Source organism: Protomyctophum bolini (genome assembly GCF_963924005.1).
Source record: "Protomyctophum bolini genome assembly, chromosome: 23".
NCBI lineage: Eukaryota > Metazoa > Chordata > Actinopteri > Myctophiformes > Myctophidae > Protomyctophum > Protomyctophum bolini.
In genome coordinates, this window is record NC_137884.1 from 25,854,523 (window position 1) to 25,878,733 (window position 24,211).

General features: G+C 44.6%; 1 protein-coding gene across 3 annotated transcripts in view; it reads left to right on the forward strand.

The window, feature by feature from the left end:
* Positions 1-24,211, forward strand: part of LOC308310972 (laminin subunit beta-1-like) — a 68,479-nt gene that overhangs the window by 24,888 nt on the left and 19,380 nt on the right. For all 3 annotated transcript variants that reach the window (XR_013963577.1, XM_080757463.1, XM_080757464.1), the window contains exons 16-24: positions 570-690; positions 1,966-2,152; positions 4,233-4,376; positions 4,836-5,067; positions 6,265-6,428; positions 14,080-14,304; positions 15,264-15,481; positions 19,124-19,220; positions 23,749-24,118. Coding sequence is in view for 2 of the 3 variants with exons in the window: in XM_080757463.1 (XP_080613589.1) it covers positions 570-690; positions 1,966-2,152; positions 4,233-4,376; positions 4,836-5,067; positions 6,265-6,428; positions 14,080-14,304; positions 15,264-15,481; positions 19,124-19,220; positions 23,749-24,118 (1,758 nt within the window). In the remaining variant the exon portion in view is untranslated. The remainder of the gene's footprint in view (positions 1-569; positions 691-1,965; positions 2,153-4,232; positions 4,377-4,835; positions 5,068-6,264; positions 6,429-14,079; positions 14,305-15,263; positions 15,482-19,123; positions 19,221-23,748; positions 24,119-24,211) is intronic.

The window sequence follows — 24,211 nt, forward strand, 5'->3', positions numbered from 1 at the left end:
CGCCGATAGAACACAGACGGTCGCAGACGGTTGCAGACGGTGTGCGATGGGCTTCAGTCTCCCTACCACCAGGATCTAGTGGCCAGTGTGACATGCATTAGGCCACAGACCTAATATCTGCGACCCTGATTTATATTGTAAAATCACTGTTAATTTAACTGGAACTTTGGTTCCATTTGTACACTCTGAGTTACAGACCCATAAGGGCCCATTCGTTTCACATTTATCTGGGGACCCCCTGGAAGTCCCTCAAGGACCCCTGGGGGTCACCGGACCCCACTTCGGGAACCACTGATCTAGTTCCGTTCTCTGTAAACAAAGTTCACCAGTGTTTAGAGAGACCATCCTTTGTTTTAACCATACGGTTGCGATGCTTTGCAACACTCTGTGACAACCAGGCCTCTCGTCAAAGACACTTTGGAGAGTGTAGATGTAAACCTGCCTTTCTCTTTCACAAACTTGTGGCAACACACACACCACATGCTGTATACACACACACACACACACACACACACACACACACACACACACACACAAACACCCCTTTGTAATGAGCTTTTCTGTTTCAGACATGTGGTGCTGCCGACGTCCGTGTGTTTGGAGAAAGGCCTGAACTACACCGTACGCGTCAGTCTGCCGCTCTACTCCTCGGTCAGCGAAACCCAGAGCCCCTACACACTCCTGGACTCGGTAAGCTTAAACCCAGAGCCCCTACACGCTCCTGGACTCGGTAAGCTTAAACCCAGAGCCCCTACACGCTCCTGGACTCGGTAAGCTTAAACCCAGAGCCCCTACACACTCCTGGACTCGGTAAGCTTAACCCCAGAGCCCCTACACACTCATCGACTCGGTAGGCTTAACGCACACATTTCAATTTCTCTATTTGAATCCATAAAACACGTTATCAAAAAGGGCACAAATATGTTTCAATGTCCCACACACTCCAAACAACATGCGTCTCAGTGCTTGAATCCAAACAAAGCCCGGAATGTACAGGATGTAAGAAGCAACACATGAAACTTCACAGTCAACTTTGGTCACACACTTCAGTCTGTCATATTACCACCGACACCAGAGAAACATCAGCGGTAAAGAAACCAACTTCTCCTCCAGAATCAGAATCAAACTTTGTCACATCACATAACAAGTAACATGGGTGAAATTCTTGTTTGTGCAGGCTCATCATTGCAGTTAAAAGAAAGTGCATAGTACATGACTAATCTACATGGTACAATATGTATGCATATAAAATAATTAAATAAAGTGATGTAGCCTATGTGTATAACTGTATATACAGAGTAGTCTCTACTAAAGGAGACCAATTCAGTTCAGTATGTGTGGCGTCACCAGTCCTAGCTCTTGTTCAGCAAATAGATCGACTGACGCACGCACGATACACACACTTATAAATCCATCGAGATCATTACGGATTCCTCAGTTCGACTGTGTTTGTTATTGAGGGAAAGAGAGTCTGTGTTTATAGAACGTGGTGTTTATATATGAACCCTCTGCTAGCTGGTCCTGATGCCGCGCGTCAGGGAGCTGAAACTGTTTATAGAATGTGGTGTTTATATATGAACCCTCTGCTAGCTGGTCCTGATGCCGCGCGTCAGGGAGCTGAAACTGTTTATAGAATGTGGTGTTTATATATGAACCCTCTGCTAGCTGGTCCTGATGCCGCGCGTCAGGGAGCTGAAACTGTTTATAGAATGTGGTGTTTATATATGAACCCTCTGCTAGCTGGTCCTGATGCCGCGCGTCAGGGAGCTGAAACTGTTTATAGAATGTGGTGTTTATATATGAACCCTCTGCTAGCTGGTCCTGATGCCGCGCGTCAGGGAGCTGAAACTGTTTATAGAATGTGGTGTTTATATATGAACCCTCTGCTAGCTGGTCCTGATGCCGCGCGTCAGGGAGCTGAAACTGTTTATAGAATGTGGTGTTTATATATGAACCCTCTGCTAGCTGGTCCTGATGCCGCGCGTCAGGGAGCTGAAACTGTTCCACGACGTGGACAGCGAGGGCGCGTGGGACACGTTCCAACGCTACCGCTGTCTGGAGAGCAGCCAGAGCGTGGTCAAGAGCCCCATGACGGACATCTGCAACGACTACATCTTCAGCGCCTCCGCGCTGCTCCACCAGGGCGCCATGGGTACGTAGTAGAAACCTGTACACACCAGGGCGCCATGGGTACGTAGTAGAAACCTGTATACAGTATACACCATGGGTACGTACTACGTAGTATAGACCTGTATACACCATGGGTACGTAGTAGAAACCTGTATACACCAGGGCGCCATGGGTACGTAGTACCAGTAAGACGCGCAAACGCGGGAAGCGAACGCAGCTCGTACATATTTGGGTTTTTTAAGATTTATTTTTAAGTTATTGTTTTTTTAAGTTACGTTTTTAACTTAGCCATAACCATATAAGGAGTCCCCAAAGCAGCTATACGTCCAAATATGGAGTGTGTTGCATCAATCACAAACAAATCACTCAGCTCCATACTGTATATGGGCACAAAGGGGGGACACACAGACAGACATGATCTGCTAGGTCTCATAGTAAGTGCTCACTGCATTCGCAATAACCCTGTATACACCATGGGTACGTACAGCACTTGCACCCGTGTGTGTTTGTCCCTGACAGAGTCTGCTTGCTGGATTTATTGTGTCCTTGAACGACTGTATACAACAGAACCACATGTTTATCTGAAACAGCGGCGCAGACCGGGAAGCGGTCTGGCAGCGGCTGGCAGCGCTCTGGCAGCTTCTCCATTGTAAACAATAGGGACTCAATTTCCCTTAAAAACTGTGTACATTCATGGGTAACTAATTTAGCATTCTAGCTGATCTTCATGAGGCTTACAAAAACGGGAAAAGAATGTTCTTCTCCTCAACTAGTGGATTTACTAGTCGACTAACCTGGCCTCACCAGGCTTTCCACCACCTCGGAGGAAAGCCTGGTCTCTGTTTCAAAAGTCCGTATGATCCTGTTCGGGAGCGGATGATATCGTTACGTCATGTTGTAGTATTGTTTTGTAGTCGACAGGCAGGAACAACAGGCGGCAACTTCCTTTTCCCTATTCTCAATAAAAGCTCTCGTAGCCTGTAGCTTTTATTGAGAAAAAAGGAAGGAACCTTCCTTTTCCCTCAATAAAGTTGCCGCCTGTTGTTCCTGCCTGTCGACTACAAAACAATACTACAACTTGACGTAACGATATCATCCTGATGACTACAAAACAATACTACAACATGACGTAACGATATCATCCTGATGACTACAAAACAATACTACAACATGACGTAACGATATCATCCTGATGACTACAAAACAATACTACAACATGACGTAACGATATCATCCTGATGACTACAAAACAATACTACAACATGACGTAACAATATCATCCTGATGACTACAAAACAATACTACAACATGACGTAACGATATCATCCTGATGACTACAAAACAATACTACAACATGACGTAACGATATCATCCTGATGACTACAAAACAATACTACAACATGACGTAACGATATCATCCTGATGACTACAAAACAATACTACAACATGACGTAACGATATCATCCTGATGACTACAAAACAATACTACAACATGACGTAACGATATCATCCTGATGACTACAAAACAATACTACAACATGACGTAACGATATCATCCTGATGACTATAAAACAATACTACAACATGACGTAACGATATCATCCTGATGACTACAAAACAATACTACAACATGACGTAACGATATCATCCTGATGACTACAAAACAATACTACATCATGACGCAACGATATCATCCTGATGACTACAAAACAATACTACAACATGACGTAACGATATCATCCTGATGACTACAAAACAATACTACAACATGACGTAACGATATCATCCTGATGACTACAAAACAATACTACAACATGACGTAACAATATCATCCTGATGACTACAAAACAATACTACAACATGACGTAACGATATCATCCTGATGACTACAAAACAATACTACAACATGACGTAACGATATCATCCTGATGACTACAAAACAATACTACAACATGACGTAACAATATCATCCACTCCCGACAGGATCATATACCCTAAATTAAATGGTGCCCAGGCTACTAGTCGACTAGACTAGACCCCCAGGGGTCCCTCAGTGCGATGTGTTTAAAGCCCTAACTCCGTCCCTTCTCCCTCCCCTCCAGCGTGCCAGTGCGACCCCCAGGGGTCCCTCAGTGCGGTGTGCGAGGCGAGCGGCGGTCAGTGCCGCTGTCGTCCCAACGTGGTCGGCAGGAACTGCGAGCACTGCGCTCCGTCCACCTTCCTGTTCAGCCCGGCCGGCTGCAGACGTGAGTACAGACATTTTGATTTAGTCTCTTGAATAGTTTTCATTTAGTTTTAGTCACATTTTAGTCACCTGGAATGTTTTAGTGTTAAAGTAAAGTTTGAGTCGACTAAACGTCATAAGATTTTAGTCGACTAAAATCTACAGTTGATTTAGTCTAAACAAAATGTGTTTAGGCGGGGCCTTGATGCCATCGTCGTAATGGCTGGTTTTACACTTGCTGATCTACTAGCTGATCTACAAGCTCACAACGCGTCACGCTGTGACGCGTTGTGAGCTTGTAGATCTGCTATTTCTTCAATAGCTAGAGTATAACAATAAAATATGACATTTAGTCGACTAACACTAAAACATTCCGGGTGACTAAAATGTGACTAAAACTAAAATAGAAATTTGCTGCCAAAAAAAAAACACTGCATGACACGAAAATAAATATTTCATTCATTCATTCATTGACACACAGCTTGTGACTGCGACCCGCGCGGCTCGCTCAACGCCTTCTGCCACGAGGCCACGGGCCAGTGTCCGTGCGTGCCGGGCGCCACGGAGCGCCGGTGTTCCCACTGCCTGCCCGGGTTCTGGGGCTTCCCGGCGTGCCGGCCCTGCCACTGCAACGGACACAGCGAGTACTGCCACCCGCAGACGGGGGAGTGCCAGGGCTGCAGAGACTACACCACGGGACGCAGCTGTGAGAGGTACGGACGGAGGAGGAGAGTGGGTTCTACGCTATAGACCGGAACCGCTTGTGACCAGATTTGACTGAGAGCCTATACCATCGCGCAACCTCGCAAAAACTTATTTTTTTTAATCTAAAATGAGTTAATAGCACAGGCAGACTAGAGCATGTCTAGAGCATGTCTGAAATAAGTGTCGGAGCTGAAATCGACATATGAAATAAATGCTTAAACATGTACTGTAGCTAGGTGTAATGTTAAGAGACCAGAGAAGTGAACCTTTTCAAGCCTGTTTTCTCAACTCGCTGTTTCTCTGCAAGACATTACTCTATAAGCCATATCTCCAAAACTGGCGAGTCAAACTGAACAAACCAATATGTCAATTTGAAACTATGATTCCCTGCTTTCACATGACATGAAAAAACGAAAATTCAAAGCACTTAAAGCATGATGACATTTTGTAATTTTACATTTTTGCCTTATATTGCATGTTAATGGTAGCTTCACAAGAAACCCCTATAAAACAAATTGCTCAATACAGACAGCCGGTCAGGAGGTGGATGTATACTGTATGTATGTATATAGACAATATTCTAGGCCAAAAAATAAAAAAAAATAAAAATCCCACTCCACACCCTCGGCTGCCGGACTACTGGGGGACACCATGTCAACGAAATATAAAAAGGTTAAAATTGTGAACGTGCTGCTACAGTGCTACAAGGTAGGTAACAGAAAAACACTAGTCTGTTACCTCATGTGTGCACAATTAAATCAGATTTAAACACCAAATATGTGGAAACTATAAAGAATTCCACATTGTGTACACATGGTGAGGTAACAGCTGGTGCTACTGCTACTTGAGTAGACGCATTCCTCAAAGTACCGGTGCCAGGTGTGTGTGTGTGTGTGTGTGTGTGTGTGTGTGTGTGTGTGTGTGTGTGTGTGTTAACCCATTTTGGGCGGAACACCTTTTGGTGTTAGCATTATGTTATGCTTTAGCTATTGAAAAATAGCAGATCTACAAGCTCATAGCGCGCCACTTGTAGGTCTGCTATTTAAAAAAAAAATCGAAGAACTACTGACATAGAAACATAGCTTTTTCAGAAAACTGTCAGGATGTAGAAGACATTTTTAGAATCTGATCTCAGGTCAGAATGGGACTGTGTGACCGTTCTGTATGTTTTTATGTTGAACCACTCCCCCCTCTCTCTCTCACAGGTGCCTGGACGGTTACCACGGCGACCCAGAGCTGGGTTCGGGCGGGCAGTGCCGGCCCTGCATGTGTCCAGACGGGCCGAGGAGCGGGCGGCAGTTCGCTGAGAAATGTTACGAGCTGCAGAGAAACCAGCAGCTGGTCTGTGTCTGCAGCCCGGGATATAAAGGTATAGCAGTGGTACCCTAACCCTAACCTTAACCCAGCAGCTGGTCTGTGTCTGCAGCCCGGGATATAAAGGTACTCAACCCTAAAGTATAGATACTCCTGGATATAAAGGTATACCTATTACCAGTGGTACTCAACCCTAATTAAAGTATAGATACTCCTGCTGAAATAGTACTCAATCACACAGGTGAATGTTGCTGTTACATTTGTACTAGAGTTAAAGTACCGGAGTACGTACTTAAAAAAAAAAAGTTTTCAAAAGTACAAATTACAAAGTGCATTCTGTTTGCGCACACACATGCGCACACACACACACACACACACACACATGCACACGTGCGTGCGCATGCACGCATACACACACACACACACACACACACACACACACAAGTTACTAATACATAACATAACATGTTGAAGTGACAAATTACTACAGTGAATCAGAGCACGCTATAGGTGGAGATGCACATACATGTACATGACCGTCTATGAATGCAAGGTTTTGAAGCAGTGCGTTGTCCTGTTTTATTACCGTTTAGGTAATAAAAGGGAATATCTGCACTCTTTGAGTGTCTTTATTTCATGAAAACACAACCAGCAGCAGCTCCACCCATAGGGAAACGCACGCAGGCCTTCCGACACGTTTCAAACTAGAGTTATGTCTCACAGAGAAGACATACACATATATGTGACACAGGCCAGCACTTTGGTCCTCAACTCGATTTTTACAGATTACAGATTATTACAGATTATTAAAGTACAGAATGTAAGCTTTCATATGATGTATCATTCAATGAAATTGGACAATAATTGAAGGAGATATGACCATCTAAAACTTGTTGAAACAGATAAAAGATACAGATGCAAAGTAGAGAAATTTCCCTTCAAAGATTCTTCAGATTTTAGCACCTCTGGAATGGGTGTGACAATAGATGCTTGTCCACACCCCTAATGTCTTGCATAATCACTCCCCCACCCACTAATCACTCCCCCACTAGGTTACCTGTCAATGACAGTTGAGTGGACACACTGTTTTACTTGAGTTAAAGTAAAGAAATGTAGTACTAAGTTGTTTAGTGTATGTTTTGTAATAATACAATCTAAAAAGTAACTAGTAGGCTAACTGAGTTTTCAATGGATATAGGCTATGTAGTTTTAGACCAATGCTTTTACATTGTGTTGTAAATAGCTGCAGTAGGCTACACCATTTTATATACTTTAAGCAATCAAAGTCAGACAATTGACCCAGTATTTTAGATAAATAAAACCGACGCATCAGGCTATGATGCGTTGTGCGCTTGTAGATTTGCTATTTTTAATAAACATCCGTTCACATGCCTGGTTTCTATTTAGTGTGCAAGGCTTACATCCGGTCTAAAGCCCACCCACTGTATGCGCTGATTTCCATACACAATCCGTATCCTCCCCTCACCGGATGTTGAATTAACAGTACTAACGGCCATATTTTGACGTTATGATTTAAAGAAAAGAGTGGTTTTGGCTCTTTGCGTGTGGAGGAGAAAAAAAAGAAGCAACGCGCAACACTCTTCCATGGCTATGAAGCAATACTAACGGGCAACGTTTCATTAGTTTTATACATTTTAGGAGTGAAAACATGTGTTTAGTAACACACAACACACAGACAGCTAGCTAACTAGGCTAGCTAGCTGTTAGCCTGTTGTTGTGTGATGGTGGAAGTCTATTCTCCAGGCTGGGAAGCGTATTTGAGTAGCTACGTGGTTTTGTTTATTTTCCTGTAAAGTATAACCCAAAAGCTCCTTCATACTATAGCCATGTTTACAAACACAGAAGCACGCTAATGGGCGGTGACCAGAGCGTGAAACCTCAGGACAAAGAGATCCCAGACCAATCTGTAACTGTACAGGTTCAAGTATGTCCACGCATCATACAGATGTCTGATATTGGTTTTATTTGTGTTGCGACTTTCAACTCCTCCAGTCACCAAGACACCGTGAAAACTATAATAAGGAAACAATTACATTTTGTTCAGTTTTGAGTCCTTACACATGTGCATTCAATTGATCAAACAAAGTCCATAGTTCTACATTACAGAAATATGGAACAATCCACAACACATCACAATGAAATCACAAAGAATATGTACCGTGTGCGCCTTTGAACCATGTGCAGATTGATTAATATCGTCTCTCTCTCAGACGTTCCCAAAACATATAACTTTTCTCCAGGAAGTCCGTTCAACCTCTGACCCTTACTGACAGGTGACGTCATGTGAATGACATGATAACTCTGATCATGTGACTCCCTTGCTTAGGGTGCATTTTTACCTTGTAATATAACCCTTTGACATATTTGTTGCCATTCTTAAATTCTATTTATTCATAATGAAATCAACCTTTTTATCCAAGTATGATCGTCATAAAAACCATATTTTATATAATTGAAGTTTATACCTGAAACCACTGTCTCTCATTCTGGGACAGTTACACTCCCACCAATTACTGCAATTTAGGGTTTACATATTTGTAACACATTCAGTAATTTCCTGAACCGACCTCTTAACTCTTAGGTCAAGACCTTTAACCCTCATAGGTAAAAATGAAACACTTTTCCCTTTTCTTCCCTCCACATCCACACAGGTATTATAATGCCCATTTGGCACCTCTCTAAGATGGTGAATGCGACTGGTCACATTCCAATGTACTCCCACCACTGGCTTGGTTGGGAGCTTGCCAGGATCCCCCTCTGTAACTCCACTGGCTTGCTTACTGTCAGGACTTGACTCCAACACTTCTCTGTTGTTGGATATGAACTTGTGAACATGTAATCTCCTTCTCTCAGGTGTCTCCTTCATGTCTCTGTCTTCCACTGTCTCTATTTTGTTGACTGCTTCAAGGGTTCTGATGACAGCAGCTGGTGTCATTGGCAGAAGTTCCTTGACTGATATCCGATGACACAGAACAGTCGCCTCCGTCTTCTTTACTTTCTGTGGTATGCTGCCAACGATGCTCCATCCTAAGTCAGTCTTTATAGCATACGGCTCGTAGTCACCTCCTGTGATAACTCTCCGTGGTGCCAATGCTTTTGCGCAGTCAAACCCAATTAGTAACCCTACTTTGCAATCCATCAGCCCTGTCATTTCGTATGCTATGCCTTCCAGATGCTTCCACCCTTTGGCCGTCTCTGAAGTGGGAATTTGTGAACGCTCATGTGGGATAAAATCCCTGGTATAGGCTGGTGGCAAGTCAACATGACTTTCTGAGTCAACTCCTCTAACTCTTAGCCCACTAACTTTTCCACTATTAACAATGGAGTCTTTTCCCATCATAGTGGTAAGCCTTAACTTAACTGGTTCCATAACTTCCCCCATTCTCTCACACACCTCCTTGTCTACAAAGGTGTTGCTACTCTGGGTGTCCAATAGGGCATACACTAGGAGCGGCCTTGCTTCAGGGGTGGTGGTCGAAGAAAGCCATACAGGCACTATCATGGATGTGCTCCCACCATCACCTCTGTTTACACAACATGAAAGGGATGAGGTGCTTTCTTCTACTTGCTCAAGCTGAGAAGATGATTCATCTCCAACCGGACGGTTTTCATGAAGGGGTGTCGGATGGTATTTCTTACATATGTTGCAAGTGGCCTTTTGCTTGCAGGTTTTCGATACATGTCCTCTTCGAAGACATCCAAAACATAGGTTATTTTCGAATATGAACTTTTTCTTATCCTCAAGAGTCTTGTCACAGAACGTCTTGCATTTGTAGATGAAGTGGTTCTCTCCACAGCATATACATTTGACTGTGTTTGAGGAGGCTGAGGGAGATTTTACTTCCTCGTCTTCAGAAGTGTCCTCCGAACTACTCCCTCTTGCACTGTGTGTCTTTGCCACCGTTTTTGGCTCATCTCTGGTACTTAAGTTTGTGACCAACACGTTTGCCTTTGGATGCGTAATGTCTTTGGATTGCCTCTCTTCCATATGTTTCAGCGCATGCAAGGAGCTCACTGGATTGCATGCAATATATGCTTCTTGTGCTATAAACTCTGCAAATTCTTTGAAACTAGGGTAATCCTCATTTTCTTTCAGGCATTTTGAGACTATGCGATTCCACCGAGAGGTCACCCAGTCAGGGAGTTTGTGGAGCATCTCTTGATTCTTTTCCCAGTCGTTCAACGATTGAAGCCCCTTCACATGTGGTATGGCATTGCTGCAAGCTTTAAGAAAATCACCAAACTGTCTTAGTTTAATTGACTCTCGCGAACCAATCTTTGGCCAGTTCTTCAGTTTATCTCTAAAGGCACGCTGGATTATAAAGGGATGGCCATAGCGTTCATTCAGTGCCTCCCATGCCTGATCATAGGCTTCTTCATCCTTCCTGAAGAAGCTTCCCTCCAACACAGAACGTGCCTCTCCTCCGACATATTTTTGCAAGTAAAAGAGCCTGTCTGCTGTGTTTGTGCAGCGGCGTTCAATTAATGCCTTGAAGCTCGTGCTCCACTCTAAGAAGTTCAGTGGGTCGCCTGTAAAGATGGAGGGCTCAGGTGCAGGTAGTCTGGTAAGCACCATTGTGTCATGAAGGGCTTGAACTAATGACACTTCATTGTTTGTACTGTTTGACTGTACATAGTCCTTACACGTTCCTTCACTTTTTATTTCTTTCTTGCTTGCACTTTGTATGTCTGTCTTGTTTTCGCTTTTTATTGTTCTTTCATTTTTTGGTACTGGCTGATGAATGGCCATTTTGCTACGAACTGATCTCTCAGAGCCCTCGCTTGAGTCTACTTCCGAGTATGCCTTAAGCTTGGCAGTTAGTACTTTAATGTCCCTCTGATTTTCTAGCTTTTTGAGCTTTGTTGCCATATCTGCTTGCATAGCACGTTGCTGTGCTGCCATAGCTTGTTGCTGTGCTGCCATGTCTGCTGCCATAGCTTGTTGCTGTGCTGCCATATCTGCTTGCATAGCACGTTGCTGCGCTGCCATAGCTTGTTGCTGTGCTGCCATGTCTGCTTCCATAGTTTGTTGCTGTGCCGCCATAGCTTGTTTTTGTGCAGCAATAACATCCGCCATGTCCATTTCTGCTTGTTTCGCAGCCAATTCTGCTGTACATTCCGCAATTTTTGCTGAAGCATTTGAGTGTTCTGATCCATGTTTTGAGTGTTGTCTCCCATCAGATTGAGTTGATATAGTCTCTATTAAGGACTGGGCATAATCTTGGTCAAACACTGCATCGAGTCTTGTCATTTCTTCCTCAACATTAAACTCCAATCCTTCTTTTCCCTGGCGTAATTTCAAGAGCTCCATCAGCTCTCCTGTTAGGGCTACACAGCCATCTATTTTTCTCCTAATCTCAGTAGAAGGTGTTGACTGTGCTCGTATGTTATTATACGCATCTTTCAATTTTGTTTCGGACGCTTCAACCCGGTCCATCATTTCGGTCAAGTCACTGTCCAGGCACTCAAATTTCAGATTTGTACGTGCCAATTTCACATAACCCTTCCAATTGTGATACAGAGCGCTAAATCTATTCTCCATTCTGGAAACCTCTTGTTGTTCTTTTAGTTTGTTATATTCTATTTGAAGGGGCTCAATTTCTTTCTCATCTTCTTGGCCAGGCATAATTCTGTTTTATAACCTGCTGTATATACCATTAACTTATAGTAAATACTCAAACTCTTAAGTGCAACTTAGTACAAATTGAACTAAAACTGTATATACCTTACTCAAAATAAACCTTGTGTGCTCTCTGGTCACAGCCATTTCCCATTATCAATGCTATAATTAACTGTTAAACACATACAAAAATAGAAAGTATGCATAGCAATCTTTTTTTTCTTTCTTTTTCTTCTTATGCATACATTTCTTTTATAACCTTTTTGTTTGTTTAATTTTCTTGTCAATAGTTTAACTATATATATTTATTTATTGTTTACTGTCAAACCTTGACGTCTAGAATGATGATGCAATCTTGCTTGGATAACAAAGTCTCTTGTGGAGATGTAGTGCACGCTGGATCGACGCTGCACTCTCTTGGTGACACCGCGCCACTGCTTCAGTTGTTCAAAGCGTACTGTCTTTTCTCTCGTTGGACGTCCTCTCTGCGTCCGCGAGACAACGACACGTTCTTGCGCTTGGATAACAAAGTCTCTTGTGGAGCTGTAGTGTACGCTGGATCGATGCTGCCCTCTCTTGGTAACACCGCGCCACTGCTTCAGTTGTTCAAGGCATACTTATTACTTCCTCTCGTTGGACGTTCTCTCTGCGTCCGCGAGCCAGCGACACGTTAGTAATGTTCCACTTATGTCAGTCTCTTTTCCACAATTTTGGCGTGCCGTGTTACATTCTCTCAATCCCTCTGGGACCACGCTGGGCATGCCGTTTTCTCTGGTGAACCACGCTGGGCGTTACGTTTTCACTGTAACTGTACAGGTTCAAGTATGTCCACGCATCATACAGATGTCTGATATTGGTTTTATTTGTGTTGCGACTTTCAACTCCTCCAGTCACCAAGACACCGTGAAAACTATAATAAGGAAACAATTACATTTTGTTCAGTTTTGAGTCCTTACACATGTGCATTCAATTGATCAAACAAAGTCCATAGTTCTACATTACAGAAATATGGAACAATCCACAACACATCACAATGAAATCACAAAGAATATGTACCGTGTGCGCCTTTGAACCATGTGCAGATTGATTAATATCGTCTCTCTCTCAGACGTTCCCAAAACATATAACTTTTCTCCAGGAAGTCCGCTCAACCTCTGACCCTTACTGACAGGTGACGTCATGTGAATGACATGATAACTCTGATCATGTGACTCCCTTGCTTAGGGTGCATTTTTACCTTGTAATATAACCCTTTGACATATTTGTTGCCATTCTTAAATTCTATTTATTCATAATGAAATCAACCTTTTTATCCAAGTATGATCGTCATAAAAACCATATTTTATATAATTGAAGTTTATACCTGAAACCACTGTCTCTCATTCTGGGACAGTTACACAATCGAAAACAACATGCAAATCTCAGAACTGCGCTTCCCTGGCCCCAAAACATTGTTAAAAAACAAGCCTACTTTGACATATAAATGTATACGTTTAATTTGCCCAAATGAACAATCTGTTGGAATAAAAACCTTCTTCAACATTCAAACTATGTTAATATGAAAAAAAAAGAAAATCACATTAAAAAAAAAAACGATTTTATTTAGACCATTTCGACCATTTCATTCTGGCGAGTTGAGGACCAAAGTGCTGGCCTGTGTCACATATAGGCCAGCTAAGCGACAGATCACAGCTGGGTCTCATTTGTGAGATGAAATGTATTAACTGAGTAAATTGATTTCACTCATAGTTCATACAATATAATACATTTCATATTCAGCATCGATAATCTGCACCCATCGGCTACAGAGACTATCAACATGACTCCCTGAGTAGAGCGCTACCTTCACCTATAACGGTTCTGTTGTTCCATTACTCTCATCTAGGTGCCAGGTGTGACCAGTGTTAACCTGTTCATTACTCTCCTCCAGGTGCCAGGTGTGACCAGTGTTAACCTGTTCATTACTCTCCTCCAGGTGCCAGGTGTGACCAGTGTTAACCTGTTCATTACTCTCCTCCAGGTGCCAGGTGTGACCAGTGTTAACCTGTTCATTACTCTCCTCCAGGTGCCAGGTGTGACCAGTGCGCCCCCGGTCACTACGGCAACCCCCAGGTGCCCGGCGGCCGCTGCGCGCCGTGCCAGTGCAACGGCAACATCGACATGCACGACCCGGGGTCCTGCCACGCCGCCACGGGCGCCTGCGTCCAGTGCCTGTTCCACACGGAGGGAGAGCGCTGCCAGCAGTGCAGGCTGGGATACTACGGCAACGCCGGCAACCAGACCTGCAGGAGTGAGTAGAATATATACCAAGTCTCACTAGTACTAACTAGTATAACCAGTGTTCAACCAGACCTGCAGGAGTGAGTAGAATATACGAGTCCACTACTAACCACTAGGCATGTAACGATGTATCGTTTTTCAAACTATCCCATTGAGACAAACCGGGGTGCCTATGGGCTATAGTTCCACACATTAGGAACTATCCCATTGAGACAAAGCGGGGTGCTATGGGCTATAGTTCCAAAACATTGGAACTATCCCATTGAGACAAAGCGGGGTGCTATGGGCTATAGTTCCAAAACATTGGAACTATCCCATTGAGACAAAGCGGGGTGCTATGGGCTATAGTTCCAAAACATTGGAACTATCCCATTGAGACAAAGCGGGGTGCTATGGGCTATAGTTCCAAACATTAGGAACTATCCCATTGAGACAAAGCGGGGTGCTATGGGCTATAGTTCCACACATTAGGAAATATCCCATTGAGACAAAGCGGGGTGCCTATGGGCTATAGTTCCACACATTGGAACTATAGTTCCAAAATATAGTTCCAAACATTGGAACTATCCCATTGAGACAAAGCGGGGTGCTACGGGCTATAGTTCCAAAACTTTGGAACTATCCCATTGAGACAAAGCGGGGTGCTATGGGCTAAAGTTGGGCTATAGTTCCGAACATTGGAACTATCCCATTGAGACTATGCGGGGTGCTATGGGCTATAGTTCCAAAACATTGGAACTATCCCATTGAGACAAAGCGGGGTGCTATGGGCTATAGTTGGGCTATGGTTCCACACATTGGAACTATCTCATCGAGATAGAATGAGCACTTCCGCATTCCATTGTTCCAATGGGAGTCAACGCTAGTGTCGCCACTCTCTTACTATATTACTCTGGTATACAACGACACGTGCACCGCGCGCGCCAGCCAGGCTAAACGGTACCAACATGCGTCTCTTTATACCCGCAGGGTGCATGTGCTACTCGGTGGGCACCGTGCCCCAGGCGTGCCCGGCGCCCAACGACTGCCAGTGCAACCTGCACAGCGGGCAGTGTGCGTGCCAGCCCAACGTGGTGGGGCAGAACTGTGACCGCTGCGCCCCGGACACCTGGGACCTCGCCAGCGGAGCGGGCTGCAAGGCCTGCCTCTGCGACCCCAGCCACTCCTTTGGGTCCACATGCAACGAGGTGAGTGGGTGAGAGAGAGAGAGCGAGAGAGAGAGGCATGCTGGGAATTCAACTCCACGCGGTGGAAGTCCTGGGTGTCCTGGGTGTTTTAGTAAAAAACACTCGCTCTGAAAGAATATATATCCAAAGATTTGCGCCACATTTTCACGATTTTTTCAAAAAATAGCAGACCTACAAGCTCGCCACGCTATAAACTTAGTTGATCTGCTATTTGTCAACAGCTAAAGCATAACATAATGCTTAAACCCAGAATGGGTTAATTTGATTTGATTTAAAAGGATCAAACTGCTGCCGGAATAATCAGAACCCATATCTAGGACTTTTAAATCAGTACAACTCAGCCGTGAGCATATACAGTATAGTCAAGTATAGCACAATTCAATTCTCATTGGTGGGTACTTGCCTGGTGTCCCAATCGAGCTTCGGTAAATCCACATCTGGTAAAATTGACGGTAAATCCACATAACGGGAGCATGACTGTAATCTACATGTGGGAAAGTAATCCAGCATAAGGAGACTATATATAGACCGACTAGGCCAGCACTGCCTTAATTCGACTCAAATGTTCAAATCCTTGCTCCTTGGAAATCTTAAATTTTTTTGGGGTATAGGACAGACTTAAGGCTACACAAACTAAAGGGGTACAGGGAGAAATGGTTAGGTAAAGTCAAGACACGGTGGCGTTCTCCAAACACAAACAAACAGTCTTGTGTGTGTGTGTTCATGTTTTTCCTCCACTAAGCTGCGTCCCTCTCTGCTAATCAGTGATGATCACCTGATTCCTATCTCCTCCCGGGGGATGGGAACCTATACCAGGTTGCCCAGGTAACCACACCCAGAGCCATAGAGTAAAGACAGAGTTACCACAACTCCGTTCACTTCATGGGGGCTTCTAGTCCAATGGCGGCTCTTCTACAATCTACATATTAGAGAATTATATCCCATTTAGACCCGAGTTAAAAAACATTCACTTTGAAAGAATATATATTCAAAGATTTGCGCCACATTTTCATGATCTTTCAAAAATAGCAGATCTACGAGCTTGTAGATCTGCTATTTTTCAATAGCTAAATTATAACAATGTTTAAAAGACCAAAAGGGGTTCACGCCCAAAATGGTTGAGAAAGGGGACAACCAACTGGGACAATTAAGTCCTGGACTGGAAGTAAGCATAAATGCATTGGACCCAGGCGGCAACAGCCCAGCTTTAATGATCTTAAATCCCTTTATTTTAGATTGTTTTGAAGTAATCGTACAAGATAAACATTACAGAGACTTTAGTTGTCACTGTACAATACTTTTAAAACAGTTGCCATGTTGCACACATGCTTAAAATAGCTCTCGTTTGAAACGTTGAAAACAATGTATTTCCAACTCCAGCTTGTCTCAGTTCAGGTTGCATGAACAGCGCTCTATATCGTAACTCTTCTATTAGATGGCTCTGCCCACACCATCCTGGACTGATCAACCTAAACTATCTTCATTAGTGACCGTGACAATATTTCCATCTCCCACAGTGATATTCTCAGTCTCTAGTCTATTGACTGGCATCCAGATATTTCCATTAGGTCTTGTAATAATTGCGGTATGGCAAACAGCGATACAGTTCTCTAACTCATGTACTGATCCAGGCCCTGTTCTGGTGTTGATTTATAGACGGTTGATACCATACAGACCTCAGCTGTCTGGACTCGGAGAGTGTTGCATTATGCAGACGGCCATTATGCAGCTGCCCTGCAAACACACTCCAACGCACTGGATTCTTCCACTGGTTCTCAGCCTGTGGGTCGGGACTCTAAGGAGATTTTATTTTATTTGTATTTATTTATTTCATTTGGGGGGGTAACCTATCTAATACATAAAAAAAGACAAAGACCATTACTTACTGCATAAAAAGTAATCAACAAACTACGATATAAAAATAAAAATGAAGTGACTAGACTATTTGCTCAGACACTATGACGTCAAATTGTCCATGTCATTGTCAATGGGAATTTTATAGTTTGTGTAGGACTAAGTTTGTGCACACACACACACACACACACACACACACACACACACACACACACACACACACACACATACACCAAAAGCTGGATATAGGAGGGGCTAGCACCCCTCAAAAACTAGTCAAACATTGGCCAAGTTGTCAAATAATATACAATATAATATACTATTTTCACAGCCTGTAAAGGTTACGAACCACTGCTGTAATCATGCATGGTAAAAACCCTCAGTGTTAATTCATCCATCTGTAATTCTTGAGAGTGTAGAAGAGTAACCAAATGGACCCCTAATAACGCTCAGTGTTTTAACGGTGTTACTGTATACTGTATATATGCAGAGACACTTGGGTTTCTGTGTTTACTGGCAGGCGCTCCATTCCAGGAAGGAAGTCTCGGAATACACTGTGGGATTTAGTACTGAACACACATTCTTTCACCGACTGGAGGAGGAAACCCCTTCAAACTGTTAACCCATTCTGACCTGAGATCAGATTCGTACGAGGTTTCCACTGGACACACACTGGTCTGATTAACCCCATTCTGACCTGAGATCAGATTCTAAAAATGTCAGTCGTTCTTCGATTTTTCAAAAATAGCAGACCTACAAGCTCGTATCGCGCCACTCGGTGGCGCGATATGAGCTTGTAGATCTGCTATTTTTCAATAGCTAAAGCATAACATGATGCCAACACCAAAATGGGTGCCCGGTCTGAATGGGTTAACGGCCATTAACAGTCCACAACACATTCAATCTGCATACATTGTTGTTAGTGAATAAAAACACAATTGCGGTGGTTTGCAGTTGGTCGAACCGCTCTTGTATCGAGACATTTAGATCCCGTGGACAGTTGCGATCACTACTGAACTGATTGACACAGCAGGGAAATATCCTGTCTCCCCTTCCCACACACGTTCTTCATTGTAAGAAATGTGGCTTTGAATGAATGAGGCCTGGGCCGTGGCTCAGAGGCCCTAAGGTCTTCCACTGCTGGCCTGCTCGCTTTGCCTAAATAAATGGCAACTAAAAAATACGGGGAAGCAGCTTTTTGCTTCTACGGGCCGACGGCGTGGAACAAACTCCCACTGTACCTTCGTCAGGCAGCCTCTGTAGACATTTTTTAAAAGCACAGCTCAAGACCCACTTCTACACCCTTGCTTTTAATTGAGCTTTTGTTATTTTTGTTATTCATGTCCTCGCTGTATTGCATTACTGCTCTTGTTTTTTAATGTTTATGCCTTGCTTTTCTTTTCTTTTTTTCTCCATTGCTCTGTAAGGGGTGCATACTTAGTTTAGACACGGGTTAAGGTTAGGTTTAGGTGTGCTGCCCCGTGGGAGGTTAGGTTTAGACTAGTCATTGGTTAGACATGGGTTAAGGTTAGGTTTAGGTGTGCTGCCCCGTGGGAGGTTAGGTTTAGGGTGAGGGTTTGAGATAGGTTGTAGTTGTAGGACTAATGACTGGTCTAACCAATGACTAGTCTAAACCAAAAACTGTCTAAACTAAGTACTGCACCCCTCTGTAAAGCACTTTGAGCTGCATTTCATGTCATGAAAGGTGCTATACAAATAAAGTTTTATTATTATTATTGTAAGAGCTGACCTGGTGTTGATGTGTTTCTGGTCTCCCGGTGTCTGCAGGTCTCGGGGCGGTGCACGTGTCGGCCCGGTTTCGGAGGGAGGACGTGTCAGGAGTGCAGGGAGCTCTTCTGGGGCGACCCGGAGGTCAAATGTCATGGTAGGTGTCGTGATGACCGGATGGCTGGCCGCCAATCATCTTGACTCGGCTGGGCTATATACAAGACAACACAGATCAGTGTGAATCGGTTCACCATGGCTCTCCCAAAGTGGGGTCCTTGAGGGACCCCCAGGGGTCCTTGAGGGAGTTCCAGGGGGTCCCTACCCAGCTAAATTATATAGTTTGGAACCAAAATGGACCCTCATGGGTCTGTAACTCGGAGAGTGTACAAATGGAACCAAACGGTTTGGTTCCATTAGGTACACTCTCAGATTTTACAATATAAATTGGGGGTCCCAGAGATAGAAATGCCGTTAAATGGGGGGTCCGTATAGACTAATGCATGTCAAACTGGGGGGTCCTTGAAATGAATCGGGTTAAGAATCACTGCTAGAGCCATAAACATCTTCTCTTATTATGGGGGGTCCCTGGCATATCTTTTCAAATGGGGGGTCCGTGGGGATAATTAGTGTCAATTTGGGGGTCCTTGACATGAAAAGGTTTAATGGGAACCAGTCCACTGATAAAAGACACAGATCACATCCGATCATTTCTGTAGAGCATGGTTCAATTCACTGATGTCATACTCAGGACTTCCATCCTCTTTTCCCTCTCTCTCTCTCTCTCTCTCTCTCTCTCTCAGAGTAAGTGGGCTTACTGAGTAAACAATCTGTGCTCAGTTTCTCATGGCTTGCGATTCCCCCGAGTCACTGTGCTGGAGGACTATTGTTTTTCCATGATTTCCCTGCTGTTCTGTTCAGTGTGTGTACGTGTGTGTGTGTGTGTGTGTGTGTGTGTGTGTGTGTGTGTGTGTGTGTGTGTGTGTGTGTGTGTGTGTGTGTGTGTGTGCGCGTGTGTGTGCGTGTGTGTACGTGCGTACACATTCGGTGCGGAAGGATATTGGCAGCACTGAGGGCTGATCCCAGCAAGTTTATTGCTTTGCTAAAACAACTGAATCACGAGAAGTCCGTTTTCACCACTCGGGTCGAGCCGTGGATAATGTGTCTCACAGTAGCTGGCTCTCCCTCAGAGAACAGAGAAGTGGAAAGGAGAGAAGAGAGGGGAGAGGAGAGAAGTGGAAAGGAGAGAAGAGAAGTGAGTGAAGAGAGGAGGAGAGAGGGGAGAGAGGAGGAGAGGAGAGAAGTGAGAGAAGAGAGGAGGAGAGAGGAGAGGAGAGAGGGGAGAGAGGAGGAGAGGAGGGGAAAGAGAGGTGGAGATGGAGCAGAGCAGAGCTATCTGGGAATGACCTCTCTCTGCGTTCACGAGAACCAGATGTTCTCCCGAAATTCTCAGGCATCCCATTTTCGTCATGGCCCTCTCTCTCTCTCTCTCTCTCCCTCTCTCTCTCTCTCTCTCTCTCTCTCTCTCCCTATCTCTCTCTCTCTCTCCCTCTCTCTCTCTCTCCCTGCTGCCCGGAGGCCTCAGAGTATTTCCGTTAGGTCCTTAGCGGTGTCCAAACACAGCCAGCCGGCCCAGCTGGACATCCCTGGCCCTGCCTGCCCGACCCGTCTACTGTAGCACAGACGATCCACTAATAAATAATGCATACACCGATTTCATGGGAAATGTCGTGCACAGCCTGCAGGCCTCGCCCCAGTGAGAAAATGTGCGTGGGAGTGTGTGGAGAGAGAACGACACGCATTGTGTGTGTGCGTGTGTGTGCGTGTGTGTGTGTGCGTGTGTGCGTGTGTGTGTGTGTGTGTGCGAGTACGTGCGTGCGTGTTAATAGCTGGCTCTGTGTCATAAGTTAAGAGAGGTTCCTTTTTATGACCAGAGCAGTCAGAGGTCGTCAGGGGGGGGGGGGGGGTCTTTCTTGTCAGCATCGTGCACTTTGTGAGGAGGAGGTGTGTGATTTAAGACCTCCTAGATGTTGTTCTGTGTCTCTTCTTGTGTCTTCACTTTATCGAACCCTTTTCACCGCAGCCGAAGGGAGTGATGTTATAGCCGGTATGATTTAGGCGTTTGTGTGCCAGCTCAGTAATATGAATCTAATTGTGCAGCAGGAGTTGCCCCGGCTGGCATTTCTGAAATACTTGAGAACATTCCGCAGAAACAACACTTCCCGCTTAGTGTCGACGTGATATTTTTCAACACCCCAAAACAAGATATACAAGTATCAAATCAAAAGTATTTAACGATATCGGAATAATATGGTCTTCTGGTTATATCGTGACACACGTACATTTTTAAATGTATGCCCAGCCCTATAAGTGTCAGGCAGATACTGTATGACTGAATGCACGTCCTCCTAAAACCACAACCCCAACTCCTCCTCCTCCATAAATCTCACCAATCACAGCAGTGGCCATAATAATAATAATAATAATAATAATAATAACGGTGTAAAACACTCACCTTCTCTGGTGCGTTCTGCCCACTAAACATTCCTTCGTTCTGACTCACTCAACATTCCTCGTCTCCTCCTTTCCGGCAGTGGGAGGGGTGCTCCCCCCGGTGTGTCCCGGGGTCTGGGGAGGTCAGGGTGACCTGCAAGGTCAAGGTAGACTCTTTAGTGTTTATTTGCTGGAGGCGTCGTTCGTTCCTCCTATAGCAATAACAGGAACCTCTGCTTTCACACCACTTATTTCACCGGGGACTCCTTTCATGGTGGCGCGGGGAGCGGGGAGCCATACGTTGATGAGCTTATTGGACATTTTTTGTCACGCCACGTTATGTCGGAAAGAATCTACAGAATGAGAGCAAAAACAACATGGGGGGGGGACCATGCTGTCTATTCCAGTGGTTCCCAGGGGTCCCTGAGGGAGCTCCAGGGGGGACCCCAACTAAATGATAGTTTGGAACCGAATGGACCCTTATGTGTCTGTAACTCTGAGAGTGTACAAACTCTGAGAGTGTACACAAATGGAACCAAATGGACCCTTATGGGTCTGTAACTCTGAGAGTGTACAAACTCTGAGAGTGTACAAATGGAACCAAATGGACCCGTTTAGAGTTGGGTGTAACGAGTAACGGAAAATCTCGTTACTGTAACGACACTACTTTGGTCGGTAACGAGTAATATAACGACACTACTCCTCCAAATTTGATAATCACACTACAGTTACTGGTCGCTGCAGCGCTTGAGTTACTCGTTACTTAATTGCGTCATGTGGCTGCTTTCAGCAGTGTTGCTTTGGACTTGGAGAATAATGCACACAACGGAGATGAGTTGAACATGAACAGTAATGGTGCGCTGGCAACGCACTAGCGGAGTCGCGGACTAGAACATGTCAAACCGGTGTCAGATCAGCAGCAGCACAGCACTTTTCGTTACTGTCGTGGACTCGTAGGGTGGCCAGACGTCCGGTTTTAGACCCACCTGTCCTCCTCCCACCTCAACCTCCGTTTTTTTTTGTAATATATCCTACAGTGCTTGTGTCATAAGCTCATAACTGTCATTTACGTCGTCTCGGTATTAAAATCTCCGCAGCAGCACTCCTCCGCTCCACACAGCGAGCCAGTATCCCACTGTCAAAGAGACAGAGCAGACGCTGGGGTGTTGCCATGTCCGCTTATTATAAGCGACTTTGGGCTTGTTTTATAATAGCCTATTTTGAGCTTGTTTTCATAGACATGACTGCTTGTTTCTCTTCCAAAACCTGGTAACACTGCCAGTGGGAGGGTCGGTTTGTTTGTTGTAGAATGTGTACTAGTTAGTTAATGCAGAGATGAATAAACTAAATATGTTAAAACTACATTTAATGAGAATGGAGCAGGGAACTCCACATCATAAAGAAAGGGATCCTAAAGCACTGTGAACATATAGGCTACTGATTTCTCTCAGTCTCATTATTTTTATTTGAATATATTTGATTTGATTGATTGAATAATTGATTAGAAGTTTGCATAGAAAAAGTTTTACAAGGTCAAGAGAACCACCGTTTTGGAAAGGCCCATTTTGTTTTTTTCCTCCACAACCTGGTAAAGAGCATAAAGACATATCTTGTGTATGTCCTCCTTATTAGGATTATAAAGATTTGTTAAGTGGAAAATTATGTGACAATGTGACAGGCAATGTTATGGAGTAACGCAAAAGTAATGTAACGAGTAGTGTAACTAGTTACTTTCTCCAGGGAGTAATAAAGTAAAGTAAGGCATTACTTTTTTCAAAAGTAATATGTAATGTGTAGTGCCTTACTTTTAAGAGTAACGGACCCCAACTCTGCGTTTGACATACTGATACAGAACCATCAGGCCATCAGCGATAGCCATATAAGGGCAGTTGCTCATGAACAGTATATAGAACGTCACTAATCACGCTCAGCTCATCACGAGCTTGTATATCTGCTATTTTTGAAAAATCGTGAAAATGTGGCGCAAATCTTTGAATGTATATTCTTTCACAGCAAACGTTTTTAACTGAAATCTTTGCTTCTGGAGGGGTTCCTGGAATAACATATTTTCAGATGGGGGTCGGCGGCCAAATACATTTATAGGCATTTCACAAAACTGTCAGCATTTAGAAGACATTTTCTTTTTAACAATCGTGTTACTTGAACTTTTCTGTACCTCCCTCCTCCCTCCCCAGGCTGCGACTGCGACCCCCGGGGCATCTCCAGCGAGCAGTGCCACCGGTCCACGGGCCAGTGTACCTGCGTGGCGGGCGTGTCGGGCCCGCGCTGCGACCAGTGCGCCCGGGGCTACCGCGGCGAGTTCCCCGACTGCGAGCCGTGCCACGAGTGCTTCCCGGTGTGGGACCGGGTGGTCGGCGAGCTGACCAATCAGACGCGGCGCCTGGCGGGTCACGTGGCCGACCTCCAGACCAGCGGGGTGACGGCGCCGTACAAAGACCTGGTGGGGAGCCTGGAGCGGAGCATCAAGGAGGTCAGGGACATCGTGGAGAACAACCCCGCCGCTCGGAGGCTGGAGGAGACGCAGGAGCTGATGCAGATGATGACGTGAGTACATGAGTGTGTGTGTGTGTGTGTGTGTGTGTGTGTGTGTGTGTGTGTGTGTGTGTGTTTGTGTGTGTTAGGGCATTAACCAACTAG